The 19541-nt window shown below is 41.5% G+C and overlaps 1 protein-coding gene across 1 annotated transcript in view; it reads left to right on the top strand.

Moving 5' to 3' along the window:
• Positions 1–19541, top strand: part of VPS41 (VPS41 subunit of HOPS complex) — a 449214-nt gene that overhangs the window by 296092 nt on the left and 133581 nt on the right. Inside the window, exons 16-19 of the mRNA XM_030203975.1 lie at positions 813–894; positions 7865–7957; positions 9253–9380; positions 16614–16758. Of these exons, the coding sequence (XP_030059835.1) occupies positions 813–894; positions 7865–7957; positions 9253–9380; positions 16614–16758 (448 nt within the window). The remainder of the gene's footprint in view (positions 1–812; positions 895–7864; positions 7958–9252; positions 9381–16613; positions 16759–19541) is intronic.

The raw sequence follows: 19541 nt of genomic DNA on the forward strand, positions 1-19541 counted from the left end.
TTTAATCCCTTTTTTGCCCTCGCCATTGCTCGATCCAGTTGTCCATTGGTGGTGGTTTTTGGTGAGCTGGTAGTCAGGGATTCCCATCTATGAGAATTAAAGGCCAGCTTGTCCTTGGAGAAAGCAAAGATACTTATCTGTAGCAGGTATTCTTTGAGGACTGCAGGCCTTATATTCTCACATAACCTTCAACTCCCCTTGAGTTGTCTCCTTTTAACTATGCTTTTTATTGTACTGCTATCCCGCTCTCTCGGAGCAGGCAGGAAAGTACTCATGTATGTGCAGTGGAGCACAACTAGTACTCAAAGGCCTATTTTTAAGCTTGTTACAAGCTTCGGACTGGCAACACGGACCCCGTGTTACCCATCTGTGAGAATGTAAGGTCTGCTGTCCTTGGAGAATACCTGATACAGCTAAGTATGTTCGCTTTTCTGTTGTGTCTTCTGTTTAGAAGCTTTTTTGACACTTAAATGTTTCTAGATTTATACTTTGAACCCATTACTTGTATATCTTACATTTTAGCCTGCCATCTCATTCTTTGGAATGGTCCAGCCTTGGCATCTCTGGTTTGTACCAGAAGCAACGGAGTGAAAATGGCTCTCAGCCCACTGCTGTAAGGATTAGGTCACTCGACTCAAACCGTGGGCTTGCACAGTAATGTGACTCGGGGAGGGGAGATTGTTGAGAATATAACTAAATGAGGATCCCTGGTAGGGGCCCATAAATATGTTTGCCTAGGGCCCAGTTTAGAATTTGTTAGTAAGTTGATGCATTAATATATTTATGATGCTCTGTGATTTCTTTTCCCTCAGAAAATGCCAGAAGATACTTGGCAAAAACATGAAACTCTGGGAAGATGAAGTTTACAGGTTTAAAAAAATAGGACAGCTAAAGGTAAGAGAGAGTATTTTGATTGGTAGACTTATAAAATGATTTTGCTGTGTCTCATACCTGGAGAGATAGTAATCATTGTATACTATAAATACAATGTGGCCAATATTCAGCTGATATTAAGCCAGATATTTAAACAGACAAAAGGGCTGATGCTCAAAGTCACACAGAGATGTGCCCACAAGGCAACAGCAATGCAAAAAAATAGTTGTGATGTTGGAAGCAAATCGTTTAAATTTTATTCACGGTCAAAACATGCTACCAGATTGAAACTTTTCGGCTAATGAAAAGAGGCGGGGAGAGGAACATGCCTGACATGTGCATACAAAGGTTTTTGTGGTAAGCATGGCTTTTCTGCACATGCCCAAACAAAAACAGAAGTGCCAGTGACTGATGCACAAGGGGGATCCGTGCATTTCATTTGCATGCGATCCCCTTTGTGCATTGGTTGCTGTTTACGACTCTGTATTTTTTCCCATGGCACACGTATTTAACGGGTGCCTCTCTGCATCGGCCCCTTAGTCACTAGTTGTCACCACACATGGTAAACATTAGGAAAGCTATATGGTTGAGTCATTAGGTTTCACAGTAGAATTTATAACCAAGAAAATAAAATACACAACTGAATCACTAATAATCAGCAAAGCAGGAATAAGGGTGTAGCAGCAGGATGGGGGAAGTGGTGGGGAAAGGAATTACTTCCAGCACATTTACTTGTGTGTTGGGTTTTTTGTATGTGTGTTTTGTATGTTTGAGTGTCTGCATGTGTCTCTTTTTTTCCGTGGGGTGTGTGCGTATATGTGTGTGTACCTGAGTGCATGTTTGTATGAATAGGTGTGTAGGGAGGTGTATGTATGTCTGCGTGCATGCGTGTCAGTCTGTGTGTATCTGTGTTGGCTATGTGTTTGTGACATTCATTGATTAATGCAAAGAAAGATTACTATTCTCATTTAGTGGGACACTCTACATTAGATAAAAAAAACTCTTTGGACGGGGAGATACAAGATGGTGATGCAGTGAGACGCCAGCATTTTTCTGCTCCCGTGCTGGTTTTTGTTTCCTCGTAAGTTGTATTATCAACTTATTGTTATGCCTAAAAGGAAGGGAAGGATTGCTGCAGCTGCCCAGCAGTCTTCGGACCCCTTGTTGCAGCAGGCAAAAATCACTGACTTCTTGTCAATTCCATTGGGCACACCGGCAGGCTCGAGTGTGAGGGAGAGCTTGGGCTTTGGGGTGAGTTTTCACTGAGCTTAGCAGGACCATCCTCTCCACAAATGCCACAAGATCCTGCAGCTTTAGTGTCTCCTTCACCGACAGAATCCGTGCTGAGCAGAGGACTCGAGCTCATGCCACAGCTGCCTGATTGTTCACAGCTGGAACCAGTAGAAGAGGAACTGGCTCAGAGACTTGAATTGGAGAGGTGCATGGGAGTGAGTCTGGGAGAATGTCCTCTTCTGTACCATCGATTCCTCCCTTAGTAAGACCTGCTGAGGTGACATTGGAGGTCATTTGGACGGCTTTGAAGTGGCTCTACATAGTATGTGCTGGGACATTTTCTTCCTTCAGTCAACATTCACACCGGATCAGCAAATGTGAAGAAGGCTTAGTTAAATTCTGAGAAGGTGTTAGCTTTGGAGTCTCAGGTTCAGCAGTCCCAAGCCTTACAATCTAATGTGGCTCAAGCTAAGCTGATGGTTCATTGCAGGCTAGAAAAATTTGATAATTATGTGAGACATTTAAATTTTTTGCTTATATTAAATTTTCATAAACTTGTTTTACAGATTTTTAAAGGAGAAACTTAATTACTCTAATTCTAGTTTTCCACCTCTGCATAAAATATTTTACCCTTACATTTCCTAGACAACGTTCAAGCTCTCCAGATGCTGCTGCAATGGTGGATGTATCTTCAAATACTGTAATATTACTCAACTTTTGGAATGTTCTACTGAAGAAGTGGTCTCCAGATCTACATTACTGGTGACTTTTGTTTTTCTTCAGATAAAGAGGCCTTGTTGTGCCTTGTTTAAAACTCTCACACAATACTTTCTTAGAAGGGAAACTTTCTATTTTTCCAGATATATCAAAGTTGACACAAATACACAGGAAGAAATTCTTAGCATAGAAGCCTTATGTTTTATCTCTGGGTGCAAGGTTTCAATTGAGATTTCCTTATAAATGCTTAATCCTTTTGGATCAACATATATATGTGTTTATGAACCCTTCCCAGTTGCAATTTTTTCTAGAAGGTAGAGGGGTTTTGTTGTCCTCTCCTTTTGCTTCTTAGTCACTTATTAGAACTGTTTAGATTTTTTTTTTTTTTGTAGGTCAACTTCACTGCATTTTCTTATTTCATTTTCTTAGTTTAACCAACGTTCTCTGAATTAATTGGTTGGCTTTTGCTCCACCGGTGTGGTCTGATCAAGATATATGTTTATATATTTTCTTGGATTACTTTATTAGTGGTGATTGTTAATCATGCTTGATATGTTTCAAGAATTTTCTTGATCTAAAATTGTAAACTATTAAAAAAAAATAACTCTATCTTCTTCATATTTGTCTGCTGCAGTCTTCTTCTTCTGCAGAGAAATTAGCTTTTTACTTTTCAGATAAGATTGAATAAATTAGACCAACTATACAGCCTAATCTAGTGGACAATATTTGCTATTCTAAGCAATACGATGATACTTGTATAAGAGCACTTGTGGATAGATTATGTCTATATTCTGCAGGTTCTGGAACTGCTTCTTCCCCAAAAATGCATGACCAGTTTTTTTTTTTTGAGGGGGGGGGCAACTTTATTTTTCTGGAACCCCCTAGTATACTTAAGCCCATTTTTTAAAAACTTGGTGTGCCTCTTTACCAGATTTTCTTCAGTCCCAAATTTGGTTCTGTTCTATTAAATTGTTGGAGAGTTATTTGGTATTAGAGAGACATTTATGACTCTTGATTGTTTTTCCTCAACAAACAGGATTGAGTCAAACACATGTGAGTGATGTCATCGCATGTCCCCGGAAAGAAACAACTCTCCTAGAGCTTAGTGTAAAGTCTGAATATGCCTGGTCTACATACAGCAGTGTCCTTGGTTTTGCCAAACAAATGTAAAAGCAAGGTTTTCCCAATTATTACCACATTGTGGTGGAAACTTCCATTACTCTATTTCCCATCCTATTTGCCTAGCCTGCTTAGGTGTTGACCGTAATCAGATGTTGTGCAAACGTACTTTCATGTCTCTCCAGGTATGAAGGAACTGTTATATCTTGCTTCAGAGGACTCTGGAAAACTTGCACTCTCTGTTCTCAACTCTCTTGGATGCGAGAAGACTTTTCCTCTGCACAGAGATCAGCTGACTCTGCCCTTCACATTAGTTCCCTTTTCTTTGCATGAGTGTTCCCCTCCTGCACAGTGATCTCTGGTTCCAGTTGCACAGGAGCCAGCTGTACAGTTTTCAGGGCAGAAAACCTTCTTGAAGGCTGTCAGGCCTAAAGCACATTTGTTTCCATGGTGCTTGTATAAGCCTGAGTCTGGTGTGTTCTCTGTAGCCCCCATCAACACTACAGGATTGGAATGAGCCTGTTTGTACTGATGCTTCAGAACGATAACTTTATGCTCTGTCTTGTACAATAAAACCCCTTCTCCTGACAGTACAACAACTTGCCAGTGCTAACATTTCTCTTTTTTACATGATACATTGAAAGGTGGGTCCAACATCCTGGGCTCTCAAACTTGTTGGCAAAGTATTGTTTTGTGTAAGTGTGGGTGTGGCAGAGATGGAGTCACTGCAAGGGAGCTGTTTGTTTTTTCTTTTTCTTTTACGATATTCAGTGCAACTTGATATACAGTTTACACAATGGAACATAGGGTAAATAAGAATATGAAAACAACTGTATAAATGTTTTGGATTCCTAACCTTGAACCCCCCCCCCCCCCCCCCCCAACACATACATTTAACGAATGTGAACTCCAAGTTTCAGTTGCCCCTGGTTCCTTCAGACAACTTGAACAACGAGGGAGATATTTTATGTGCATGAAGAAGTGGAAAATTCTAGTTTGGTTTTGGTGGTTACTTGGGCTTATGGGAGAGGATGAGTGTTTAGGACCCCTTCAGGGGTATCAGGAAGGGAGAGGGATAGTGTTTAGAGGGGAGCTCAAAGGGGTCAATGCCTGGTTTCAATATTTAAAAATGCCCACAGAAGGAGGAAGAGGGCTGGGATGTCAATGGGGCTTGTGACTGGGCATCTTTATGGAATAAAGTGCTGCTTGGGTGAGACTTAGTTGAAGAATGACTTCTTTTGTTGGCTATAACTGAAAATGGTTGACAGATTGAGACCAGGTTATGCTGATGCAACTTTGTCCTGAAGAGTTCACTGGTTATTTTAGTAATACGAGGGAGAGATGTAGGGGCCTAGGCCTGTGACTTACTAAATTCGAGTTGGGAGTGAGTCCAGTGGTAGAATGCTTGTTGCTTAGGTGGATGGGTCCATCTTCTGGGAGTTAACAACTTTCGTTATGGTCGGAGAGCCCTCTCTTAGTTGGCAGAATTGATTGCTGAATTATTGTGTGTTATGATAATTTATGAATCTTTGGATGTTTTAATGCTCCATGGCATAGGAGGAATCGATTGTGCCATTATCTTGAAGCGCAGTTTAGGTTATACAGTTCTGTATTCACATGATCCACTCTGCTGTGCATGAAGTGGATAATAATTTTTGTCCTGAGCCCATTAATAGATTAATGGGTGCACTGGAGGTTTTGAACTGTCATTTTTTTTGAGCGGCTTCTGGCCAGTAAGAACTTGAGTTGGAGACTACAAGGTTCTTACTACTTACTAGTTTTAAGCATGTAGCAAATGAAGTTTTGTGCTGCAAATTTGAAGAATTGGTCTCAGGTAGGAGGTTAGCGGGGCTTGCCTTGAATGATGGTTTGAGAATATGATGAGATTGATAGACTTAAGAGAGGTTTGGAAAGCTGATTTAAAGCGGAGGTGGAAAAGTTAGTTATCATGGGGGCCTTCACATCGTCTGCCAGCAGAACCAGCACTGAGAATGTTAGTGGCAGAAATCTAGGAGGCTGGAGGATACAGCATGATGTAAGGGTTTGTTGTGCATTATTTATGAATCTGAGAGTCCAGGAGAGAGTATATTAATCATAGCCTTCAGAATGTGGAGGTTAAATTCCAGGCATTATTTTGCCAGGCAAAGGGGCTGATGAGAAGGGAGTTGTCAATGATGAGTAGTTTATTTGTGAATACTTTACTATTTTGTATCTAAAATTGAGAAACTTGTGCATACGGAAGACAGGAGTATTGAGATTGAGAGGGTTTCCGGAGGAAAGGAAGAGCTGGAAGTGGAGGGAAAAGCAGCCAGGGGGGCTGTGAGTGAGTGTGGGATCGCCATTGGGTGGAGATCAGTGGTTGAATTTGTTTGAGGTAGTCTCTTTGTTGGAGGTTACTTACATTACCTCTGGATTGAGGTCATCTGCTGGGCAGCTGAACAACTGACCAGTATAGCTATTAATTACACTGAAATAACAGATTCTCCCGGTTACACCATGAGGATTAATCAATGTTTCCAGCAAGGGAAAATTTCCCTGCTCTTAAAGAGGGCTGTAATCACCGCAGTCATGAAGAAAGGGTTGGTTTTATTATCATACTTTTGTAGAAAAGATGTACTTTTTTGTAGAGCAAAATTTGTTGTATTCCCTGTGGTTTAGTTACACGGTTAATTAGAAGGTTTTTTACAATTAAAATCTAATGTTTTTTTGCCCAATTGATATATGTCTCTCCCTCTCCCCCCCACCCCCCACTCACCCACACACACACAAATTAAAAACAACCAGCACCCCTCCCCAACCCTCAAACACACCTAGACCTGAATGGCATCTTTCTTGAAGTTTTACCTTGAAAAGAATTGCATGTATTTCTCAATAAAAGTTAAATAACAATAAAGAAGAAAATCTGATGTTTTGGCAATGTGAAGGGAGGGTTTCATTTTTCTTAACACTTCCTTGTAAATGTCTGGTAAAGTTTGCAGGGAATAGATAGTTTCCTAAATCTAATACATTTAGATGATTTTCTACATAATAAATCTGTGGCACATAAATGGCATTTTAAGTAGAATATGCTAATGGCATGAGATTTTTTTTTTTTTTTAGGTAGGAGGGAAATAATTTAGGCACTCATTTAAGAATTAATGTCAATGGACCTTCATCATATTTCTCTTGTAATTTCTTGTATACTCTCTTTCTGAAATGTGCTATATTTAAGAGTAGATTTCTTTTTATATTTACTTACAAATATTATTTACTGTTATTACTTTATTTATTTTGTTTGAATATCAGATGGTAGATTGAATTTAAAAAAATTAAGAAAAGGGTTACCACATACTTTCCCTTCAATATTCAGGCAGTGTCAAGCTGCGTAGTGACTGCCCAACACCAGCGGTCAGACTGAATGTTCAATGCTGGGCCATATCCGGCGACTGGCATTGGATATCTGGTTTCATTTTTGTCCATGGCAACTTAACCAGGTAAGCTACGGTTAAAGATAGGCCTGTTATTTATGTGGCCAGTTTTAACCACTAAACATAGCTGATTTGGTGCTGAGTATCAGCACCTAACAGGCTATGTCGCACAATTTATCTAGTTAGTGGCTAGCCATTAACCACAAATATTCAGCAAAGATAACTGGTTATCGCCCACTGAATATCTTTGGTTAGGCGCTAGAACGTTATTTAACCAGCCAAGAGCCGTTCCTGGCCGGTTAAGTAGTTTTGAATATCAACCAGTGTGATTTTTGAACCTTGTAAAAACTCAGAGCCTGGGGATATTTAAGCATTCTTGTCCAGAATGGTCTGCACGCTAGAGGATAGCCAATTTTTGTTCCCATCATTGTGTTCCCAGAAGTAATGCATACACTTTTAGTTAGTATATTATTCATCAAATAATTAGAGTAAAACAATGTTTTGCTTTTATGTAGGCAATTAGCCAATATTTGCCAAGAGGGGATCTACGCCTGAGACCTGCAATTTATGAAATGATCCTTGATGAGTTTCTGAAGAGTGATTATGAGGTACTGTATATAACACCATTAGAAAAGACATGAAAAGAAGTAAAGGGCCCTCTTACTAAGCTGCGGCAAAAAATGACCTTAGCACGCCCTTGCCTGGGGTTTTTCCCGCACTCTAAGGCCATTTTTACTGCAGCCTAAAAATGGCCTTTTTCTTTTTCTTGTATTAATGGCCATGCATTAATGTTGCCATTAGCGTGTGGCCATTAAAAAAATAAATTAGCATGTGTGGACTTGCCATTGCACATTTTGTAGACGATAAGGGCTCACTTGATAATGTAGTTGCAATAACTGATTAGCGCAGAAAAGCCCACTGTCCACCGCCAGACCCCTCTTCATCAGTTTTCCCTCCGTCCCAAATTTGATTCTGTTCCATTTAGTTGTTGGAGTTATTTTGCTCCTAGAGAGACATTTATGACTCTTTCTGATTGTTTTTCATCAAGAAGCAGGATTGAGTCAGATATCTGTGAATGATGTCACACCCCCCTCAAAAAATATAAAATAAATATTTTTAACACCCAGTTAGCACGCGCACATATGGCACTTACTGCTGGACACCAGAATGTGTCCCGCAATACATCATTTTAAACTGCATTAGGTTCATGTTATATCCTAGTGTAGCATATCAAAAGGCCCCTAAGAGCAGAGCCTTTTGTAAAATGCATCACTTAAAACCTCCAGAGCCCCCCCTCTATGACATCACTTCTAATGAACAAAACCCTTCAAATAGCTGTCTATTGACTTTGAATTATTATAACACACCAAAATTCAGTAATTAATTCTGCCAGCTAAGAGAGGGCTCTCCTTTCACATGGTAGGTTGCAAATATTCACTATACTTATATCAGCATTGATGCCGTGATGACCATCAGAGTAAAAAAAAAAAAATTACATTATTTTGTTCTTTAATTAAAACTAAAATGAACATCTCTATCCCTTGACTTTGGGGGTGTGAGGGCTCAAACTCTGAACATAAAATATAATCCTATGAGCTAATGCTATCTCTCAAGGCCTTAAATAAATGAATTTAAAAACTGTTATGTGTTTATTCAGGTTGTCTAATATTGCATATTGTTTAAGGATCAGAAACAATTCAGTGCGATATACATGCAATGATAGGAGAAATCAGAAGGGAGAGAAATATTTTTTCACATCACTGTAGTATATTCCCAATCTGTGGTTCATCAACCTGTTTTTTTCAATTGTTTTATCCCACTGCTATATGCAGTCCTATTTGTTTGTGAAATATTAGTCAAGTAGTCCTTTTTATTTCTATTATGCAATACCCTCTCTCCACAGGGCTTTTCAACCCTGATAAGAGAGTGGCCTGGAGACTTGTATAACAACATGACGATAGTTCAGGCAGTGCTGGATCATCTGAAGAAAGATCCGCAGAACAGGACGCTGCTCAAAACTCTTGCTGAACTGTAAGTACTTATTCTCAGTATCAACCACTCTTGCAACAGAGACTATATTAACTCCTGCCATTCTCTACATTTTCAAGCTTTTAGGGGTCTATTTACTAAAGGCTTTTCCCATTTCGTATCTGAGGAAAATGTTTAGTGAATATGGTCTTTAATGGCTGGGCACCCTGGAGTCAGCTCTATGTCCAATTTTCATTCTGAAGGGTCTTATCCTCCTGTCCTTAAGAGGTGCCTGTAGGTTAGCCACCTGGAACGTGGGGTCATCACTTCTCCTATCAAGCGCACTAAAACTTTAAATTTCCTGAAGCACCAGGATATGAACAACAGTTGCCTCCAGAAATCTAGGTATTTTTTTCTCCTCTGTGGGTAGAAGGGGAGGAGTTGCAATTTTATTTTGCAGGTCATTCAGCTATCACGCAGAACTTATTTTTAAAGATGACAAGGGCCATTATTTACTGTTGAAGGTCTGGGTACAAGGTTAGGAACTCCACCTTTTAGTACTCTTTGGTCCCACCCCCTTTGATAATCAATTCTACCTGTTCTTACTGCACAAATTGCTCCCCTACCATCAACAAAATTTGATCTTAGTGGGGGACAGCAACCTAATCATGGACAGAAAACTAGATCACTCGGGCTACTCTCACTTTGAGGGTGCTATGGGGCCAGGTGAGGGAGTTCTTTCGCTCTTTGCTGTCGAACTAGACCTAGTGGGCACTTGGCGGCTCTTTCACCTGAGAGAGTGGGATTATGTGCTCTTGCCATACTCTCTTTTCCAACATGCACTTGCAGCGATTGTGGGCCCTAGAGGTGTGTCTGATCACTCTATTGTATAGGTGGATCTGGAGTCCCCAGCTCAATATAAACCCTCGGGGAGCAGGCGCTTCCCCGCTTACTTATCAAAATACCCCGATTTTCTCAAATACCTCCAGGATAAATGGGGAACCTTTCTGGCCACTAATGATCAGCACATAGATCAGCCCTGTTTGTTTTGGGATGCAGCCAAAGCAGTCATATGTGGCTTAATATGTCCAAAACTGAGCTCCTTATCTTCCCACCTAAACCAACCTCTCCCCCCATTTTCTATTTCTGTGGACAACACGCTCATTCTTCCTGTCTCATCTGCTCGTAACCTTGGGGTCATCTTCGACTCCTCCCTCTCCTTCTCTGTACATATTCAACAGATTGCTAAAAACTGTCGTTTCTTCCTCTATAATATCGCCAAAATTCGCCCTTTCTTTCTGAGCACGCTACCAGAACCCTCATCCACACTCTCATCACCTCTCGCTTAGACTACTGCAACTTGCTTCTCACAGGTCTTCCACTCAGCCATCTCTCTTCAATCTGTTCAAAATTCTGCTGCACGACTAATATTTCGCCAAAGTCGCTATGCTCATATCAGCCCTCTCCTGAAGTCACTTCACTGGCTCCCTATCCGTTTCCGTATACAATTCAAGCTCCTCTTATTGACCTATAAGTGCATTCACTCTGCAGCCCCTCACTACCTCTCCACCCTCATCTCTCCCTACACTCCTTCCCAGGAACTCCGTTCACTAGGTAAATCTCTCCTAATTGCACCCTTCTCCTCCATCGCTAACTCCAGACTCCGTTCCTTTTATCTTGCCGCACCTTATGCCTGGAATAGACTTCCTGAGCCATTACGTCAAGCTCCATCCCTGGCCGCCTTCAAATCCGGGCTAAAGGCCTACTTGTTTGATGCTGCTTTTGACTCCTAACTTGTCACTTGTTCGTAAACTTTATCTTGTTTTCCTCTCTTCAATAGTCCCTTTTCCTTATGTGTCCTGTCTGTCTGTCCTACCCTTATCTCTTATTTGTCCTGTCTGTCTGTCCTGATTTAGATTGTAAGCTCTTTTGAGCAGGGACTGTCTTTTCTTCATGTTCAATTGTGAAGCGCTGCGTACGACTGGTAGCGCTATAGAAATGATTTGTAGTAGTAGTAAGGTGAATAGCTTTCACTAGCACCCGTAATGCTAGAAGAGCTGCTACCATCCTGCAACTGGAAGCACAGTTGTCTAAGGCCCAAAAACAGTTCAGTAGATCTCCTATTTTGGCATCTAAATATACCTATTATTCCACTCTAATTGCATTAAATACCCTGATACACGAGGTATCACATGTAATAACGAGCGCATAATCAAAATTTTCCTAGATCACTTCACCTCTCTATATACTGCAAGAGCTCCAGCGTCTTCTAATGCCATGGCTGACTTCTTACGGACAGCCTCTCGCCCCTCTTTGACACCAGAGGCCTTACAGTCTCACAATAAACCACTCCAGGCCCAGGAGCTTCAGCACGCTATAAGATCTCTCCGGAATCATTCAGCCCCAGGACCAGATGGATTCTCAGGAGAATTCTACAGAAGTCTTCAATTACAACTGTTAGGGCCTGTGTTATTGTATTTTTCAGCAGTGATAGAGGCAGGCACCTTTCCCCTCCTTTGCAATATGGCATTAATTACTCTCATTCCAAACCCTAACAAACCCCAGGACCAAGCAGATTCATATAGACCTATCTCCCTCATAAATGTTGATTTAAAACTTTTTGCCAAGATTTTGGCAACCCTCTTAGGGGAGATAGTGCCTCAGCTGGTGGATGAGACGCATGTGTGGTTTGTCCAAGCCCGCCAATCAGTTATGAAGGTTCGCAAGGTCCTTCTCGTGATGACCTGTTGTTGCCTTCAGGAAGTCCCGGACCTTGTGGTCAGCCTCAATGCCGAGAAAGCATTCAATAAAATTCACAAGCCTTATCTCTTTGAAGTGTTTTCTCAGTTTGGATTCCAAGAGTATATTCTTCAGGCCATTTGATCTCTTTATGTGGATCCCTAGGCACAACTTCTCATGAATGGCAGGTGTTCCTCTGTCTTTCCCATTGGTCAGGGAATGAGGCAGGGGTGCCTGCTCTCCCCTCTTTTGTTTATCTTAACCTTGGAGCCATTTCTTCTTGTCCTGAATAATGAAGCAGGGATCTTAGGGGGGAATATATTAGACCATCGGATCAAGGGGCTGGCTTTTGTGGATGATTTACTAGTAGTATTGACCGAGCAGCAGAAGTCTCTTCCTCCCCTCCTTCTGCTGATCACCCATTATGGAGTGCTCTCAAGTTTTTCTCTCAACCTTTCGAAGTCTAGGGCAATGACACTCCCAAGAGGGGTACAAGATCATTGGCAGGGAGACTTTCCGTTGCAGTGGGAAAACATGGCTCGTCACTATTTTGGTATTTTTTTTTACCAGCAGACCTTACTAATTTGTATGCACACAATATTAAGCCCTTGATAGCAGAGACTTGACTGGGATTGTACCTCCATGGGGGGGGGGGGGGGGGGGGGGGGTCTACCCTCTATCCCTTTGGGGATGTATTCGCCTTTTCAATATGATTTTGGCACCTAAATGGCTATACAGTTTTCAAATGTTACCTTTCCTTTTGAAAGGCTGTGGTGAACAGAGAATAAATCGGATTCTGAGGCACATTCTGTGGCAGGAAAAAAAACCTCGGTTGCCTCTGAGGGTATTGTAGACTCCATTGAGACATGGGGGATGGCATTGCTTAATCTCAAATACTTAGCAGTGGCTAGTGGCATGCACCACATTAATGACTGGTATCATGGTACTAATTTTTTTTCTTACACACCTAGAGACTTCACTTGGTTCCAAGAGTGCATTTTAGTTGTATTTTGCACGGTTTGACTACAATGCCCACAGGCCTTTTTAAAAATCATCACATCTTTAAAGCTGCCTGAGCCACCTGGAAGTGGATCTATCAGAGATCAGCGTTTTCATCTCGCACCATACCTTACTTGACACTGTGTGATAACCCAGATTTCCCCACATTTGTCTTTCATGCTGAAAGCAGGAGTATCTATTATTTGCTACAATTACTGGACTTCGAGGGAAAGATGAAATTCTTTTCCCATCTTGAACGGGAATTTACTCTTCCTAATGCAGACGTTTTTGCGTATATACAGGTCCATATACAGGTCCATCGTTATATGTGCTCCTTACAATGGACAGATCTAACTGAAGACATCCAGGAGAAGATTTTGGACGCCTTTATTTTGGGATCTCAGCTGTTGGTCCCTCTACGATTTCATCACCGACATCTTCTGGACACAACGCCGGATACTGATTACCAATGGAGCTCAGACCTACATCTTGCCATTACCAGCAATCATTTACAGTCTTTTATTCTTAATCTTAAAACTTATTCACTGTACGCTTCATCGAGAAACACTATATAAGTTCGCACTTTGCATGCTTATAGAACACACTGGGCAGCAGTGGACTTTTCTGGACATTTCCCTAAGTGTCAGGTGCCTAAGGCGCACCTGGGGCACATGTTTTGGTCATGTCTTCTCATCCAAAACTTCTGGCGTTGTGTACTCCAGTTTTTTGCCAAGATTTGTTCGGTCTCCATTGCTTGTACTCCTCACCTTCTCTTTGGGATTTACACGTTGGACTCCCTTAGACACCTTGAATGCAGACGTTTTCTGCTCTGGGTGGTGCTTTTTACTTTCAAGTCTATTCTCCAGAGCTGGCTCTTACCCACTGCCCCAACGCTTCAACAATGGAACATGTGGGTGCTGAGAGATCTACGCATGGAAAGACTCTAGATACGGAACTTATCTCAGGGACCTGGACTCTTTTTCAGGCTACTTGGGCACCCTTTTGGGACACTACCACCCAGGGAACTTAGTTGTTTACTTAACACCTAAGGATTTCAGTCCTAGACACTTTCTTACTGTTGCACTGTGTATGTTTTAAATCACCCGTTTGAGACTGCCTTTTCATTACTTTGGTGTTCTCTGTTTTTAACTGATTTAAACATATGGGGGCCCTGTTTACTAATGTGTGCTAGTGTTTTTAGTGCGCTCTAAATATTAGCACATGCTAACACTAGAGATACCGATAGGAATGTATGGGTGTCTCTAGCGTTGGAATGCGCTAATTTTTAGCGTGCGCTAAAAAAACTAGCACACCTAAAGCACAGCTTACTTTTCTAATATGTCATTGATTCTCAATTTTGTGGTCAATGGATTTGGCTATTTCTGGATGTAATTACAGCTACTCAGGAGAAACAGAAATTATTTTTGGCTATGAAAGAAGAAACGAAAAAATTAGGAGCTACATTCTTGCTCACATATCCATGCAAGTGTGTAATTAAATATTTGGGTTTGAAATATATTTTCTATGTACCTGACCATCTAAAGAAGTTATCTCACTCTGAACCATCTTAATTTGGATTTTTGGACATTTGATTGCTCGGTGGTATTCGGTTAAGCCTTTCTTCAATGTAGTTTCACTGTTTGATCTCCTTATTTGTGATATTCCACTCCTTTCATGGTGGTCTGATAGTGATTAGCTTCTTTTCTCGTTTCCTTTAATTAGGTTTATTACTGTACTTTTTATTGTTTAAGAAGGTTTTGTTTTTCTTGTGCGAGTGGTCTACTTGTAATATTTGTTTAAAATTCATAAAAAAATAATAAAAAAAAATAAAGTAGCAGATAGCCATATTTTCACTGCCTCACCCAGTATCTACAGTTTTTTTTTCTCTCAAAATAAAACATTCACAAAGTGCTGTTGGGTGCCACTAATTTTAGGCATTAACTTAAGAGAAATTGATGATAGTTTGAAAGGCTGCTTCCCCAACTCTGAACCATCAGAATAAGGCAACTATGCTCTCATTTTCAGCTCTTCCTTCTGCTGGCACATCTATCCCTTCTGTAGGTTCAGAAAGAGATCAATATTCTTTTCAGAAATATTACTAGTCTTCCAAGCGCCAGCAGCAATGTCTGCCCTTGCCCCTGAAATTCTGAAGCATGTGTGAATATTAAAGGTCCTTCTCACAAAATGCCTAGCCACCCACCTGGGGTTACCCCACTGCCACTTAGAGGGTCTATCCCCAGCACAGCTCAGGTCAGCCTGCACCTGTTGCTTGTGCTCTACGCTAGCATTCTCCTCCCACTGACTGGGTCACAACCACCTCTGGGCGAGTCTTCTGCTCTCAAATTATCCCCAGTGATTTCTAGGTTACTGGAGCCACACTCCCAGTGGTCCCGCAGTTCCCAGAAAGCACTCACAGACCCAACACATAAAACACCAGGATTCTTTATCAGTCCAGAGAGGCATAACAAACAAACAAATGTGTTTATTGTCACACTGGAACAAAGAACAAAAATGTGCAATCGGCAAACAATAACAGGTAACTGAAAAATGGATCAATTATAACACTAACTAAACATCTGTATACTGTCTAAACAGTACGTGGGAAGGTCAGGATATATTAACTGTTCACAGAGCCTCAGCAAAGAGATCTGTCTCTCTTTCCTCCCAGCTGAAACTGAAGCAACAGCCAGCATCTGCTGGGTAATTTCAAACTCCAGGCCAATCAGAGCCCAGAACAGTCAAGTTTCAAATAAAAACTGGTTACATCACTACAGGTACTTCCTATTATCTGTGTACCAACTAAAGAAGGAGAAGTCAGTCCTCTGTAACAGCTTTAAGCATAAATATGCACTATCAGCTGACCAAACTAGAGAAATACTCTTCAGAATTAATTTAGGCAGGAAAATATCCAATACATTTTACAGGCTTAAAACACACTGTTTCTTCACAGTCCTTTTACCAAGATGTGGGAAAAAGGGCCCTGCGCTATTGGCGGGGGACATTTTCCCCACGTGCCAAGGCCCTTTTTACCACAGCAGTTAAAAAGCCCCCAGACAAGCATGGCCATGTGGTAAGAGAACTCTTTCCGCATGGCCGTGCGGCAGGGAGCCCTTACTGCCACCCATTGAGGTGGCGGCAAGAGCTCCCTCGGTAACCAGGCAGTGCATGGTGATGCCTGATGACCGCCAGGTTGCTGCTGCACAAGCCATTTCCGGGGGTTTTCTTTTTCGTGCGGAAATGGCGTAAACTCAGTGCAGAACTACCGCCGGCGGTTGCGTTGGGCCGGCAGTAGTCCTCATTTAGCGTTTGGTAAGCCTGCATTGAGCTTATCAATGCTTTGTAAAAGACACCCCCTAAGTCTCTGATTGTATTGTGGCACACTGAGTCAGACAACTTTGTAAGTGCCAATATTTTGCTTTCTTGTATTTTTGTTGTTTTTTGTTTAAATAAAAGCTGTTTTGCTAGTATATAGTATGATTAGCCATGGATTTTAGTTAATTCCTTCAAGTTCTTCTCTAACAAAACACAACAAATAGATATATATTTCTTTGTTCTCAGGTATACATATGATCAACGCTATGACAAAGCTCTTGAAATTTATTTAACATTGAGGCACAAAGATGTTTTCCAGCTGATTCACAAGCATAATCTATTCAGTTCAATCAGAGATAAAATTGTCCTGCTAATGGAATTTGATGCAGAGGTATGACTAATTGTTTAATCTTCATTTCACTGTTTCCCAATTGGCTTCCCTATTTTCTGTGTTGTTATGAATCTTCTCTCAAAGATAAGTCACATGTTGAACTAGCCACCTGGTTTGAGCTTTCACAAAATGTTGAGTATTATTTCTTTCTTTCTTTGAAACATTTCTAAACTGCACTATCCATTAGTCCTAGGCAGTATACATCAGGAACATACACAATAAAAGAGACTAGAAACTTGTAGCTGCAGTTCTAATACTCAAGCTAAACTGAAAAGCCTGGGCAAAAAGAAGATTTTAATTGTTTCCTAAGCTGAAGGTTTGAAGTTACAATACATATGTTCACAGGCAAAGAATTCCAAAAAGACATGCCCACAATCTGAAGCATTGCTGAACAGTTAGCTTCAAGTCTAACACACTTAACGGAAGGAATATCCAATAAAAGTTTATCTGCAGTGCATAAACTATGAGACGGCTGATACAATCTTAAAGATTAAGCTAATGCCAGGGGTACATCATTGCTCAGGAACCTTAAAAATCAAGGTCAACACCTGATGGGCAGATGATCAAATTCCCTGCGCTGTTCCAAACAGTGCTCTAAAAATAGCGCTGGAACAGCGCGGGTCTTTACCACTCCTATGATCAGAGATAATAGCATTCAAATTTAAGCATGCTGTTATCTCTGATCATAGGGTAAAAGTGCGGGAGGATTGTGCCTGAGTATTAGCTCAGGCACAGTCCTCCCGCACTTGTTCGACAGGTCTGGGTTATTAAAAGCTTGGACCTGTCAAACACAGGGGCTCGGTGTCCGTGGGATCCCCAGACCCCCCTACAACTGAAAAGCCCTGGTGGCCTAGTACCCCCTCAACCCCCCACACCCCTACCTCTAGTCCCCTCTGACACAAGCTCACAGCCCCCCTACCCCCTCTCGCACCCAATAAAAAAAAAGCTCTGGTGCCACCCCCCCCCAACTGGTGGTCTAGCGGCCCCATCCCTCCCCGTACCTTAGAGGTGGAGTTTCTCCCTTATATGGTAATGAAGCTCCTCCCAGTGCATCTCAGGATGCACTGGGCAGGGCTGTGCACTGCCACTTTCAAGGCGGCGCTGAAGAGAGGGAGAAAGTGCGGTACTCCCTCCTCCACTGCTAAGGTACGGTGGGGAGGAATGGGGCCGCTAGTACACCAGGTGGGGGGGGGGGTTGTGATTGCGGCCACTGGCCACCAGGGATTTTTTTTATTGGGTGCGAGGGGAGTTAAGGGGACTGGAGATCGTCTGGATCTCCAGCACCCCGGGAGCTTGGGTCGGGGGGGGGGGGGGGGGATGTTGAGGAGAACTGGAGGTCCGCTGGACCTCCAGCCCCCGTGTCACTGGCTTGGGGTGGGGGGTCAGTGCTATTGCGAGGGGGGGATTTTATTTTTCTTGGGGTTGGTTGGGGGCCTGCTAGTATGCAAATGCATGCTGAACAGGATTCCCCATTCCTCCCAATGCTCTGGAAACCCTAACACCAGCTCTGAGCTTTTGTAGGGTTTGGCGCGCTGCCCGCTGAGCATTGTGGAGGAATAAATTTAGTATCCTAATTGCCGTCAGAGTCCGCAAGCATGTTTCACACGCTCAGGGGTTCTGATCATGGTGCGGTAGCAAACGCGGGCGCTATTGGCCTCTAGCACCCGCATTTGCTTCTGATCATCGGCACCTGAATCCCAAAAGAACATAACTATTACTAATTATCCTTTGCTTAGCAGGTAAGTGATAGATATATCAAAGGTTTTGACTTCTGTGGGCAAATAACTTTAAGACCCTGAGGGACCCTTTTACTAGAAATGCACACAAACAGTCATTAGCATATGCTAAGTGCCCCATGGCCCATAGATATAAAATGGAACGCGCAGCATTTAACATGCGCTAAGCCTTAATAAAAAGGGCCCGTAAATGTCAGATTTAATTTTGGACTAAATTGGTACACATTATTATTGTGCCTTATTATTTAGATTTCTAGACCTTTTGTCTTATAGTTACACTCAAAGTGATTAATGATAAGATTATTCAATAAACGACATTAAAATATACAAAAATAAAACTTGAAATTTGTGTTTGTCTTTTTTGCACAAGCCCAGATATACACTGTTACAACAATCAGTCATGCATATAATCAAGGATTGAACAATTGATTGCACATCCCCTGTTTCCAAAAATGGCCTGAGTTGTCTAATTAAATGCAGCTGGTAATGGACATTTCTATTCACTGCTACTATCTGTCTCCCAGCACTCCTAAAATATGTATAAAGTCTCTGAGAATCATCAAATTCCCCTTTAAGTTGGTAATTTTTATAAAGGTTTTTTTGTGTATATATGTCTCATGAAAACTACTGCATGGGTTATATAATAATAATATTATTACCTGCACTAGCTTTCCGTTTCAGAGTGGTTTACAAGATGAGATACTGGGAAATACCCAGGAATTACAATGATAAGAACTACAAATATATTTCCTACTTCACTATCCATTTAACATTCAAAGTACTTACAGAATAAAAGAAATATTGTAAGCTCTTTGAGCAGGGACTGTCTTCTATGTTTGTGCAGCGCTGCGTACGCTTTGTAGCGCTATAGAAATGCTAAATAGTAGAAATATTCTAATCTTCAGCTTTCTAATAACACTAACCAAATTCAGTACGTTTCCTGAATAAAAATGTTTTAATATTACATCTAAATTCTATGTAAAAGCCAGATAATCTGATTATAAAAGTGCACACAGTGACAAGGAGTACTTTTACATTCCCGTATAC

The sequence above is a fragment of the Microcaecilia unicolor genome, chromosome 1 (genome assembly GCF_901765095.1).
Source record: "Microcaecilia unicolor chromosome 1, aMicUni1.1, whole genome shotgun sequence".
Classification (NCBI taxonomy): Eukaryota; Metazoa; Chordata; class Amphibia; order Gymnophiona; family Siphonopidae; genus Microcaecilia; species Microcaecilia unicolor.